Source organism: Staurois parvus, unplaced genomic scaffold (genome assembly GCF_062004578.1).
Source record: "Staurois parvus isolate SC_StPar_1 unplaced genomic scaffold, SC_StPar_1.0 ptg000461l, whole genome shotgun sequence".
Classification (NCBI taxonomy): Eukaryota; Metazoa; Chordata; class Amphibia; order Anura; family Ranidae; genus Staurois; species Staurois parvus.
The window spans coordinates 933,646-947,877 of NW_028318257.1; the positions used below are offsets into that span (position 1 = coordinate 933,646).

At 44.5% G+C, this 14,232-nt stretch overlaps 1 protein-coding gene across 1 annotated transcript in view; it reads left to right on the forward strand.

Moving 5' to 3' along the window:
- Nucleotides 1-2,250: 2,250 nt before the first annotated feature.
- The window catches only part of URB1 (URB1 ribosome biogenesis factor), a 100,130-nt gene continuing 88,148 nt past the window's right edge, over nt 2,251-14,232 (forward strand). Inside the window, exons 1-5 of the mRNA XM_089688935.1 lie at nt 2,251-2,383; nt 4,203-4,342; nt 7,849-8,000; nt 11,617-11,749; nt 13,575-13,671. Of these exons, the coding sequence (XP_089545061.1) occupies nt 2,251-2,383; nt 4,203-4,342; nt 7,849-8,000; nt 11,617-11,749; nt 13,575-13,671 (655 nt within the window). The remainder of the gene's footprint in view (nt 2,384-4,202; nt 4,343-7,848; nt 8,001-11,616; nt 11,750-13,574; nt 13,672-14,232) is intronic.

A 14,232-nucleotide genomic window follows, 5' to 3' on the forward strand; every position in this document is an offset into this window, starting at 1 on the left:
TTGGTACTCCCAGCATGCTTCCAGACCCCCCAGAACATCTCTGTACCCCTATTCAACATATCTCCTTATGTCCCTACATTCCAGCATATCTATGCACCACAGCACACCTCTGCACCTCCCAGCACATCTCTATACCCGCTAGCACACCTCTGTACCTTCCAGCACATCTCTATACCTGCTAGCACACCTCTGCACCTCCCAGCACATCTCTATACCCGCTAGCACACCTCTGTACCTCCCAGCAGACCTCTGCACCTCCCAGCACACCTCTGCACCTCCCAGCACATCTCTATACCCGCTAGCACACCTCTGTACCTTCCAGCACATCTCTATACCTGCTAGCACACCTCTGTACCTCCCAGCAGACCTCTGCACCTCCCAGCACACCTCTGTACCTCCCAGCACATCTCTATACCTGCTAGCACACCTCTGCACCTCCCAGCACATCTCTATACCCGCTAGCACACCTCTGCACCTCCCAGCACATCTCTATACCCGCTAGCACACCTCTGCACCTCCCAGCACATCTCTATACCCGCTAGCACACCTCTGTACCTCCCAGCAGACCTCTGCACCTCCCAGCACACCTCTGCACCTCCCAGCACATCTCTATACCCGCTAGCACACCTCTGCACCTCCCAGCACATCTCTATACCCGCTAGCACACCTCTGTACCTTCCAGCACATCTCTATACCTGCTAGCACACCTCTGTACCTCCCAGCAGACCTCTGCACCTCCCAGCACACCTCTGCACCTCCCAGCACATCTCTATACCCGCTAGCACACCTCTGTACCTCCCAGCACATCTCTATACCTGCTAGCACACCTCTGCACCTCCCAGCACATCTCTATACCCGCTAGCACACCTCTGCACCTCCCAGCACATCTCTATACCCGCTAGCACACCTCTGTACCTCCCAGCAGACCTCTGCACCTCCCAGCACATCTCTATACCCGCTAGCACACCTCTGTACCTCCCAGCACATCTCTATACCCGCTAGCACACCTCTGTACCTCCCAGCACATCTCTATACCCGCTAGCACACCTCTGTACCTCCCAGCACACCTCTGTACCTCCCAGCACACCTCTGTACCTCCCAGCACACCTCTGCACCTCCCAGCACATCTCTATACCCGCTAGCACACCTCTGTACCTCCCAGCACATCTCTGTACCTCACCAGGTCCCGGCCGATGATTACTCACCGGCACCCGGTGATTGAGGAACATTACCGACGGAGGGAGAGAACTGTATGTAAACAATACAGATGTCTCCCCTGTCAGCTCCTGCACACTGCTATACATGGCTTTGCATAGCAGAACAATACAAAGCAGTGTGCTTACAGTGAAGCACAAACACAGCCCCACAGTAAAACAGCACACAGTTAATCCTTTGATTGCCCCAGATGTTAACCCCTTCATGCCCAGTGCCATTAGTACAGTGTCAGTGCTTTTTATTAGCACTGATCCCTGTATTGGTGTCATTGGGGATGTCAGTGACTCCAAATCAGTGCCCCCCAGTGACAGAATGCCCGCTGCAGTCCCCCTGTAAGTCGCTGATCGCCGCCATTACTAGTAAAAATGTAAAAAATTTCCAGTATATATACAGCCAATTGTAAACGCTATAACTTTCACATAAACCAATTAATTAACACGTATTGGGATTTTTTTCTAGCAAAGACATGTAACAGAATACATTTTGGTCTAAATTTATGATGAAATTAGATTTTTAAAATTTTTTACTGGATGTGTTTAATAGCAAAAAGTCTAAAAAAAATTGTTTTTTTTCAAAATTGTCATTTATTTTTTTAATAGAGCAAAAAAAATAAAAAACGCACAGGCGATCAAATACCACCGGAAGAAAGCTCTGTTTGTGGGAAAAAAGGACGTAAATTTCATTTGAATGCAGTGTTGCATGACCGTGCAATTGTCAGTTAAAATAACGCAGCGCCATAATGCAAAAAATGGCCTGTCAGGAAGAGGGATAAATCCTCAGGAGGACAAGTGGTTTTAATAACAGGCTTGTTTACTTTGCCTGTTTCACCATCTCTCAGCAGATGTCTGCACTGATGGTAACTGCAGCACACAGCCCAGGATAGTATCCACAGGCCGGACACCTCCTGAATGCGGAACTCATCTGCAGTGTGCTTTGTTTCCGGCGGAGCGGGATCGGGGCGGGCCGCTTCCTGTATGCTGCCCCCACGTGTTGTGTGGTGGTGGTGGCAGTGTACAGCCAGGGGATCGGAACAACATGGGGAAGAGGGGACGGGGGTCTGGAGGGGACAGCTCCGGTCCGGAGCCCAAGAAAGCGAAATCTCCGGACGTGGAGTTCACAGGGACCCATTTCAAATCCTTACTGAAGGAGCCCCAGACTGCACTGACAGGTGAGGGGTCCCTGGGGTATGGGCAGACTGCACTGACAGGTGAGGGGTCCCTGGGGTATGGGCAGACTGCACTGACAGGTGAGGGGTCCCTGGGGTATGGGCAGACTGCACTGACAGCTGAGGGGTCCCTGGGGTATGGGCAGACTGCACTGACAGGTGAGCGTCCCTGGGGTATGGGTAGATTGCACTGACAAGTGAGGGGTCCCTGGGGTATGGGTAGACTGCACTGACAAGTGAGGGGTCCCTGGGGTATGCGTAGACTGCACTGACAAGTGAGGGGTCCCTGGGGTATGGGTAGACTGCACTGACAGGTGAGGGTCCCTGGGGTATGGGCAGATGGCACTGACAGGTGAGGGTCCCTGGGGTATGGGCAGATGGCACTGACAGGTGAGGGTCCCTGGGGTATGGGCAGATGGCACTGACAGGTGAGGGTCCCTGGGGTATGGGCAGATGGCACTGACAGCTGAGGGGCTCCTGGGGTATGGGCAGATTGCACTGACAGGTGAGGGGTCCCTGGGGTATGGGCAGACTGCACTGACAGTTGAGGGGCCCCTGGGGTATGGGTAGACTGCACTGACAGGTGAGGGTCCCTGGGGTATGGGCAGATGGCACTGACAGGTGAGGGTCCCTGGGGTATGGGCAGATGGCACTGACAGGTGAGGGTCCCTGGGGTATGGGCAGATGGCACTGACAGGTGAGGGTCCCTGGGGTATGGGCAGATGGCACTGACAGGTGAGGGTCCCTGGGGTATGGGCAGATGGCACTGACAGGTGAGGGTCCCTGGGGTATGGGCAGATGGCACTGACAGGTGAGGGTCCCTGGGGTATGGGCAGATTGCACTGACAGGTGAGGGGTCCCTGGGGTATGGGCATACTGCACTGTCTGGTGAGGGGTCCCTGGTGTATGGGCAGATTGCACTGACGGGTGAGGGACCCCTGGGTATTGGCAGACTGCGCTGACGGGTGAGGGGCCCCTGGGTATTGGCAGACTGCATTGACGAGTGAGGGGCCCCTGGGTATGGGCGGACTGCATTGACGGGTGAGGGGCTCCTGGGGTATGGCCAGACTGCCCTCACAGGTTAGGACCCCTGGGGTATGGCCAGACTGCCCTCACAGGTAAGGGCCCCTGGGGTATGGCCAGACTGCCCTTACAGGTTAGGGCCCCTGGGGTATGGACAGAGGGGTGACAGGAGGACGCATTCCTTGTAAGCAACCTCATGAGTGTCTGGGTGTGCCCAGACTGCAGAAACAGGTTAGGGACACTGAGGTATAGCCAGAGCGGTGACAGGTTGGTGTGTTCCTTTATGAGTAATTAGACGAGCGGCCCTGGCAGGTACACAAACTTCAATGGCAGGTGAGGGTATGGCAGGATGGGTGACAGGGGGTATTCCCAGATTATGCTGACAGTTAAGGGACCCAGAGGCATGACAAACTGGGTGACCGGGGGGGGGGGGTGCTTTCATGCCTTGTAAGTAACCAGCTGATGGACCTGAGGGTGTATCCAGGGTGTATGTGAGGGGCCCCTGGTTATGGACAGATGGGAGAGGGTGAGGTTGTATTTGTGGATATTAACTGAGTGTAGTGGACCCAACAGTACAGATGAGTTTGGGTGTCCTCTAAACTCCTCTCAAGCTGAACTCCAAACTCCCGCTAATATTTTAATCTATGGGGCTCCGGCCTGGTTCAGTCCTGCCCCAGCTCATGTAAACAAAGAGGTGGGCTTTGGGTGGGAATGCTCAGGCTCATGGATGGTCCTACGACTCAGGATGTTGTGATTACTGTACATTCCTCTGTGTATAATGGATAATCATGTCTTTCAGGTTTGGAGCAATTCATCACTTTATCTAGAAAACTGCCCAGCCCTAACATTTATGATGTGGTGGAGGGTTATATTAAGATTTCTGTGGAATGTACTGAAATTTTGAAGCTTTTGGATGGAGAGAGAAGACCTGAGAGTGAAGTGAGTGTACTTTATTTAAAGCTGAACTCAAGAAAAACAGCTAAATACATTGATAGTAAAGATCTGAGGGAGCTGTCATACCCTTCAAAGGATTTTTATGACTGTCCATCCAGTCCTGAGAGTTACACAGCTCTGCCAAACAGCATAGACCTGTCTAGTAGGTGAGCGGACCTGATCTTTCTGCAGCAGTTAAGAAACACTTACAGGCCTAGTCCTGCTTTCAGCCTGTAATTGAATGAAGGGAAGAAAAGGCAGACTGCTGAGCTCATCGCTTACTCTGCTCTCTTATTAGGATGCCGATTATTAACATATAAATGCTGCATCACACCTGATTGGATCTTTGTGTTGCTTTTCCTTCTACCAGTCTGAGCAATTGTAAAGGCTAAATGAAAAAAAAACCCCCACAAGTTCATACTTACTTGCTCTGTGCAATTGTTTTGCATAGAGCAGCACCGATCCTCCTCTTCTCAGGTCCTCCGCCGACACTTCTGACTTCTCCTCTTCTTGATGTGCCAACAAAAGAATTCCCTTCCTATTGTGGTACACCAGTGGGCTTGATCCCGAGCTGCACTGCTTGTGTCTGTAGACACAGACAGCGAGGCCTAGCCCTGCCTCCCCCCTCCCTTCTTCAAAGACTGTGATTGACAGCAGCTTGAAGCTTTTTTAAATTTTGCAAAAGCTTGCTAACATCTTATTTAAACTGATATTCAGCACTCCCATTAACATCATTGTTTAGACCAGTGGTCTCCAAACTGCGGCCCGAGGGCCAGATGCGGCCCTTTGCTTGCTTTTATCTGGCGCTTGGGGAAACATTTCATCCACTGATACCAACAATGGGGCATAATTCCCCCCCACTGACACCAATGATGGGGCACAATTCCTCCAAATGACACCAAGAATGGGGCACAATTCCTCCCAATAACACTGATAGGGCACAATTTCTCCCAATGACACCAACAATGGGGCCCACTGACACCAACTATAGGGCATAATTCCCCGCTACTGACACAAATGATGGGACACTATTCCTCCCAATGATGCCAACAATGGGGCCCAGTGACACCACTGATGTGGCACGATTCCTCCCACTGACACCAAAGATGGGACATTGCTTTTGCTGCACCAACATCAAAACCTTTTATACTCTCAAAGGTCACAGTCCGGCCCCCCTAATGTCTGAAGGACAGTAAACTGGCCCTTTGTCTAGAAAGTTTGGAGTCCCCTGGTTTAAACGCACAGTAAACATTCCTTCCTGCACCTTGTGTTTTTCACCTGCATAAGATGTGCCTTGATCATGTAGTTTCATGGTGTCATTGTACACACAACCTATATTAGAGTAAATCTTTACACTCCTGTGTCAGCATTTTGAGTTTGTGTTGAAATGTGAGGTGTGTGGCATGGCACTACACAGGTTAATGCATGATCTCTGTCTGTAGTCTGAGAACTGACACTTCCTGTGAAGAAACTGCATATTCCACAATCACTCGGCTTCTTAGTCTAGTGTTCTGCAGGTGAGAGCTACACAGAAATTAGATCTGGCACAGACACACAGAGAACTCACTCATGTAGCTGAGAGATGATGTGTTTCATCACATTATCGCTCACATATATGTGAAGCGACACAGAGGGGATGGCGAGGAATGGACTGGATGCTGTGTGACCCGGAACAAGTAGTTGCCTATCCGTTAGTGAATAGGGATAAGCTAGATGAAGGAATACTTGGACATAGAGGGATTGATCAGTCATATACTACAAACTGCAATCACAACATATGAGCCCATCACTACAAGGCAAGGCAGAAAACCTCCCTGGGAATATAAGTACACTAATACCTAGTCAAAACATTTGAAAGTGTACAATGCCTTTAACCAGTTCCCGCCCAGCCAATAGCACAAAACACCTTGTCCCTCCGGGTGGACGCCATATGGCGTCCTTTCAGGCATACTCAGTGCGCCTGCCCGCAGGGCTGCTCTGCGGCGCGATCTGTCACCGGCCGTGTATCTCGGACATGGCCGATGACAGATCTGTGTACTGGCCCCGTTTCCAGTACCATGTGACCAATCACAGCAGGTCACATGACAGTTGTATACAATGGATGGCTTCCTTTCATGCCATCCGTTGTATACAAGTGTGTCTAGCTGTGAATGGTCACAGCGATCACATGCACAAGTGGAGCCAGTCACAGCCCAGCTGTGTCATGTGATTAGCCGTGGCCAAATCACAGCTAAGCACAAAAAAAAAAAAAACCCTGAATGAATCGATGTCATTCATGTAAATGCTTGCTTATAGCAAAGTAATTCTTTGCTATAAGCAAATTGTGTAAAAATAAAAAATACTGATCACTTCCCTAAAGTAGTACAATGTTACTTGGGTAACATTGTACTACTTTGGTCATAGTGAAATATGAAAAAAAATCTTTAAAAAAGAGAAAAAAAGTAATAAAAAAATTAAAACTAATAAAAAATTATAACTTTTTTTTTTTCGTACTGTCACCAGTCAATGTCCCTGATCACCGTCATGTCAGTTATATGATGACGCTGAACTGTACTGGTGACAGTATGTTAAAAAAAAAAAAAATAGTGACTTTTTTTTAATTTTTTAATTTTCCGAAAAATTATGACAAAAAAATTACAACTTCAAAAAACTCGCCATGCCTCTTATGAAATACGTAGATCTGTCTACTTTGCAAAAAGTGGTCATTTGGGGGATATCTGTACTGTTCTGACATTCTGGGACCTCAAGAAATGAGATTGGCTGTCAGTACTTCAGGATTGATCAATATTCAGATCTATACCATAGTTTGTGAACTCTATAACTTTCCTACAAACTAAATAATACATCCTAATTTGGGTTATTTTCACCAAAGACATGTAGCAGAATACATCTCGGCCTAAATTTATGAAGAACAATTATTTATTTGTAAACTTTTATAACAGAAACAAAGAAAAACGTGTTTTTTTTTTCCAAAAATTTCGGTCTTTTTTTGTTAATTTAGCAAAAAATAAAAACCCCAGCGGTGATTAAATACCACCAAAAGAAAGCTCTAGTTGTGTGAAGAAAATGATAAAATTTTAGTTTGGGTACAGTGTTGTATGACCGCGCAATTGTCATTCAAAGTGTGAGAGCGCTGAAACCTGAAAAATGGCCTGCGCAGGACGTATGGAAGGGGTTAATATTCCCAACCTTTTTTTTTGGATTTGTATACATGTTTTTTTGACATTTTCAGACTTGAGTGTTTTTGTTTTAGCCAATGGAAAGCTAGTTACTAGAAGGAGAGGCAATAGAAATTGTATGAAAAACATTAGTAGACATTAATAATGGTTCTTATGGTAAGTTAAGCACATTCACAAGAAAAAAAACAAAATTAAAATGATTGGTTCCTATTTAGTGTTGCTAACGTGGCTGATTTCTGCTACCAAATTATAATTTCTTAAGGATACCTTATTATTGTTATGGTTTCTTATATATTGGCTATCAATTAATTTTTTGTGTTTCTCTGATTTCAGGCAATGTTAATCTTCCAAACCCTGGAAGCCATTTTGCTGAGAACAGCCAGCGACTTGTCACATCTGAGTGTTGCTGGGGTTAACATAGTCAAATATGTACTGAATACACACATGAAGCTGATCTATTCCTCTGTGTACTCAGAAACCCACAGGTAACGGATTTCCTAGGGGCTGCCATGTTCTCAATGTACTTTTTCCATAACATGGGTGGGAAGGTCATTCTCTATTGGATAGCAGAGTCACAGGTTTTCCATCCTTGGAGTGCATTTGCCTGTACGTGGACCAATATTCCAAATTTATTAGGTTTTTTTGGTTCTATTTTTTATATAGTTTTTTTAAATTATATTTTACTCTAATCATCCTTTATTATTTTTCACTTTTGTTGTTGGTTAGAAATGATCACGTAATAATTATAAAGGGATACAGAAAGTCATTGTGATAGGTTTCTGCTGAATTCCTCCTACATGAATGTCTGCAAGCTTGAACTCTCACCACTACATTCTAAAAGGATAAGTTCACCTTTGGGAACGTGTTACATACTCCACCTGTTTTCAGGGTGGAATATGTAACATGTTTCCCAGTGCTGCAGACACTGCCCAATTTCCCCCCTCCCTGTGACAGAAGTACGGGGAGCTTCTACTGTCACTTTTTAAAAATGGTTCCGACCACATAGCCACATCATTCGTTCACAGTGAATGAATTCACTACACGTCCCGACAGCCTTAGCGGCTGTTGGCTTGTGGTTCTCAATGAACTACCACGGCGCTGTAGTAGTTCTTTTAATCTTCCTGTCAGTATATCTGCTTGCCTGTGCATCCCGTACTGGCAAGTAGATATACTGACAGGTCTGCAGGAGACCTGCATGGCACCAGCGATCTGCTGATCACTGTGCAATGCTTTATTGGCTCCTGCAACCAAAAATAATAATTTCACTTTCTTTTTTTTTTCCTTACCTGCAAAAAAAAGTGTGCATTTATTATTTTTGGTCAAAATGTGATCTTATCCTTTTAAGCTCATCACACATTACAATTTGACTGTATAATCTCCTTTTATATCTACTAGCAGGAGCCTGCCTGATACAAATTGATTGGATATTTTATCTAGGTCCTCATAGTTTTGGGAGAAATTACATTCATGCCTGTAAAAGAACAGTGCTAATACCTTTCCATTTTGCTGCCCTCACCTCTGAACACTGCTCAATCCAGTAGCGCTCTTACTCTGAAGTCTGCAACAAAACCCACACTTTAAGAAGTGTTGATCTTTGTGGTCCCTGCAGTTATCACTGGTACCTACCTCTAACCCCCCTTAGTCAAGGAGAGAGTTGTCATGTGAAGGTCAGGAGGCGGCTGCAGTGAGAGCTATGGGGGACCACAGAGACCAACGTGTACAGTGATGTAGGTTTCACTGCAGACTTTGGAGGAAAGGTTCTGCTGACGAAGTGGTGGTCAGTGTCGGCGACAGCAAGAAAGATAAGTATTAACACTGTTCTTTTAATGGTATGACTTTACGAACCAGTTTAACTAGCTTACTGGGCAGTTTCAGCCCCTTCCTGCTCAGGCCAATTATCAGCTTTCAGTGCTGTCGCACTTTGATTATCAATTGCAATACTGTACCCAAATTAAATTGATATAGTTTTTTGAGACAGAGCTTTCTTTTGGTGGTATTTAATTGTCACTGGGTTTTTTATTTTTTGCTAAACAAATGAAAAAAGACCGAACATTTAAAAAAAACGAATCGTTTTCGTAGTATTACAAACATTTAAAAATAAGTAAATTTTCTTCTTCACTGATGAGCATTGATGGGGCTGCTTTGATGGGCATTGATGAGACTGCACTGATATGCTGCACTAATGGACACTGGCACTGATGGGGCTGTAGTACCCTGATTATGAGTGTAAATGTCCCCTGTCACAGAAAAGATGGTTATGTGCTTTCCTTTCCTCAGTCAGTGACAGCACTGGAGAAGGGAAATGCAGATAACCGGAGGTTTTTTTACATGTGATCAGCTGTGATTTGGACAAAGCTGATTACATGGTAAAGAGCCAGTCTCATTGGCTCTTTACCCTGATCGGTGATGCACTGTGTCCAAAGGATACAGCTCACCACCGATTGGTTGCGCTGCAAGCCTCCAGGGGCATTCACAAACTGTTACCAGGAGGACGTTATATGATGTCCACCTGGAGGGATGAAAAGCCCGCCCAGCCGTCAATCTGCTATATGCCAGGCGGGATCTGGTTAATGATGGGGTCACTTGGGACCATGCGCATTGGGGACAAAAATTCTTCTTGTACAGGAATTTTTTCTTCAGCCTATTTAAGAAACTCAGCCTATGTGTCCATGCACATTAGGTTTTTTAGAGGTATATTTGCAGAGAAGCGTTTTCAGGCAGGAATAAAAAAATATCACAATAGGCACTTTTAGGGTCCATGTGCACTAGGGTTGAATAAATGCCAGACCCTCTGGCAGAAAAAAGCAGCAGAAAAATGTTCATAGTGGCTCATATTGCACAAGAGTTTACAAGAGTTTATGGGCATTTGCTTTATTAAGCATTTTTTTTCCCAAAACATTCACCTCTGCTCATTTTTCAATGTACACGTGAAAATGCCAAACACTTCTAAATGCCGTGTTTAGACACGTTTTATAAGTATAAGCATTTTTGCTGGAAATTTCAACTCAAAAACACAATTCTGAAGGTTTTTATTTTCTGCCTCTAAATGCTCCTCTGAAAATATATTTGTAAAATCTCTATTGTGCATGGACACGTAGACTAATAAAGCGCTGCTTCTACAGGCTGAAGAAAAAAATGCAGAACATCTGTATAAGCAGCATTTTTTTTTATGCCCAGTGTGCATGGACCCTTATGCTGCTTTTTGTGTCAGAGGTTCAGGCATTTTTTCTGCTCCTAGTTTACATGGACCAAAGGTGTAGGTTTTCTTGTCTTGAATAGAGTGGTGATGGGAAAGAACCCCTGTCAGATTATTACTGCTGTCCGGGGTTCTGTTAGGAAAGATCGCTGCTGCTATGCTAACCCTCTTATCTATCAGAGTATAGTTAGAAGTCCTTATCTGCTTACTTGTTCTGGGTTTAGAGACTCAAAGTACTGGAACATGACGGCATCGTATTTAGCTTATATCCATGGTTCTTCCAGGGTAGGTTGACCCATGGGAGTAGAAACCATATTGACAAAGACAAACATGCACAGCTACCTAATTTTTGAGTTCTGTAGGATTTCACTGCAGGATCCTTTTGGTATGTTGAGGTGAGAACCACCCAGTCTACACATGCTGACTGTGTTGTGATAACACTAAAAGGGGAGAGCAGATTTGGCAGAGAGCTGTGTTGTACATTATATTCTTTACACTGCATAGTCTGCTGCATGTTACATACTTCAGACCATGCCGTTGTTTATGTATAGTAGATGCTCAACTTCTCTTCATCCCATATACCATTCCATTCCATTGTTACATATTCCAGAACACTGAAAGCTGTGTTGTAAATTATATACGCTGCATAGATCCATCTAGAACTGTGCTGTAAGTTGCATTCTTTGGACTGCTCTGCTCATTATACTGTATGTTGTATAGTCCACACTGCTCCACTGCTATAGTTTCTTGTGCGCTATGAGCTCCACTGTTCTCCACACTGTGCTGTACATTACATACTCTGGACTGCTAATAATTAACACAATATTTCCAAAGCAATAGGCTGAAGTTATTTGTATCACCTTGTTTCCTTCTTCTAAAAACCTCCAATTCACTAATCTGCACAGGATGTCTCGAATTTGCCTCAACTTGTTGTCTGCAATGGTGACACAAGGACCAGACTGTGCCAGGGATGTGTTCAGCCATATTGATTTCAACAACAAGTACCTACCAGGATTGCTGAAGAAAAGGGACAAACAGGTATCTTCAGCACTCCAAGCATGCATATTAATCCTTGAAACTGGCTAAATGATAGATCATACCTGACTGTCACAGATTCATCTTAGGTCTGTGGCTACCTTTACATTTGTGGAGAGCCTATAAATAGTTGGGGGCTATCTATAAAAGCTGGTGACCAACTGGGTTTCAACTTTTATCCTTTGTATTTTTTAAATGTAGTCAGATGCTTATTTATAGATTATAAAAAATGATCGATTTCCATACCAATGTATGTAACAAATAATGAAGCATGAAAGGAAAATAAAATACAAATAATTTAATAATGTAGAAATGAAGGCTGATACCAAGTCAACCACAGAAACTTACACTTCTCGCTTTTTCTTTTTTTCTCCCAAATATTTTTTTTGTTGGTTTTAGAAAAATGCTCTACAAAAAAGAGCCTTTGGGCATTCCACAGCTCAAAAGAAAACAACATGAAAAAGAACAATCCCATCCGTAGTCACAACTCCGGTACAACTAAATAAACAAGGGTAGCATCATCCAAATGGCCAAGCAAGGCAAACAGGAGGTAGAAGTTAGGCACTATATTAGTGATTGGGCACATATCAAATTTCAAAAATATAAGCAAGAAAATTAGGCGTAAAGCACAAAAAAATAATAATGTGTAGTATGAGCAATATATAATCTCGGAGATGCTAAAAAGTGAAGGTGGGGACTGTGCCAGGTCAACCCCTGCGTAGCCTCTCCCCCTCAAGGAACATAGACTTCACGCACCATCCACTTTAGCATTAATAGTAGAGGGAGATATGATCCAAATATCCCAGACCTTATGAAATTTTTTGGGGAAACTTCGGGAGAGATAAGTCATTTTATACGATAAGACCACTAAATTAACCAGTTTCTTACAGCTCTCCAAAGTCTATCCGATTTCCATGCCAGAACAATGGCTTTTCTAGCATTGAACAAAAGTAGACCCAAAAGTGTTCAAAAGGCCCTAGAAAAGGTTAGATGGTTGACCAAGCCCAGGGGACAAACAGCCACCATTTTAGGGACAGAAATTGTGATTACTGAGCAAAAAAACTGTAAGATATTTGCCCAAATGCTTGTATGCAGGAACAGGACCAAAAGATATTAAAAGTCTGCAGGTGTGTCTCCGCCTTGCCAACAATAAGATTCCATTGTGGGGTAAATACGGTGTAGTCTCTGTGGAGTAAGGTAAGCTATGTGAAGAAATATGAACTATGTTGGCCTGTCCCGTGTGGCCACCAATCCGACCTATCCGGATCTAGTACTTTCACCTGCCACATGGATTGTAAAAGCTCAAGGCCAACATGCTCTAATGGCTGTAAAGCCTTGTAAGTTGTGGATGAAGGCTTTGCCGGATCTTCATTACATAGTAAAGATTCCAAATCACTTTGGAGTAGGTGAAGTGTAGAATGTCCAAATCGGAAGATGTAGGCTTTGAGCAGTTGCAAAAACTGGGAGAATAAGGAATTCGGGAGATTATGGTTTTGTTTTAGCTCATCAAAAGTAATCAGGGAACCCCTGTCACAAATGTCAGTCAAATATTTTATATCACGTGAAGCCCATATTGAGGGTTAAAGGATAGTCAAGAATGCTGGGAGATTTGGATTAAACCAGAGAGGAGTATTGAGGGAACCGTTCTTGCATTTAAAAAAGTAATTTTCATGGTCCTCTTGTTGCATTACTTTGTGTATTTTAAATCTGGCCGGAGTTTAGTTTGAAGGGAAGCTAAAAATGCTTTTATGTCAATTTAATTTTCAATGTCCCCCATTCCTTTTGCATGATTGAAACTTTGTGAAATCTGCTGTTTTTTCCTTTGTAGGGAAGACCGGACGTCAGGATGGCATATATACAGTTTGCTCTCTCCTTCCTAATTTCTGGAGATAATACTACCATTGTTCAAATTCTGGAGCTCAAAGGTAATCTATGTATAGCGATTATAGCTGGGTATACACCTTGAATTATTTATCATTCAGCGGTTTGAGCAAAAAAATCCTCACAAATCCTCACATCAACACAAGTGATGTTGATGCAGGGATCTCTGCCGCTGTGTTTTTGTGTTCTGCACAATACACAGATCAGTGCTGCAGCCAGGAAGTGCTGATCAAATACTTGTTTTCCAGCATGACCAATCGACAGAAGCTGGTTGCTGTTGAACAGAGGGCAGTACACATGGACTAAAATTCTGCCTGTTCCTGCTGAATGAGCCAAATTTCAGTACATGTATACCCTGCCTAAGCCTATGTTCGTACTAATGCGGTGCGGGAAACCTCGTAATCCGCACGTGTTTCCTGCCTCTCATTCCAGTCGCACTGGCCTTGCAATCTGCAGTGTGTGTCAGTTCTATCTTAACGATACTCCAAACGCAATACGTTTTCCTGCATCAGATCGCATGGTACAAAATGACCATGCGATCTGATTGCAGTGTGGCTCCAAAATTGGTACATGCGAGTCTTTGCTGTGATCTGCACTGAATCGTG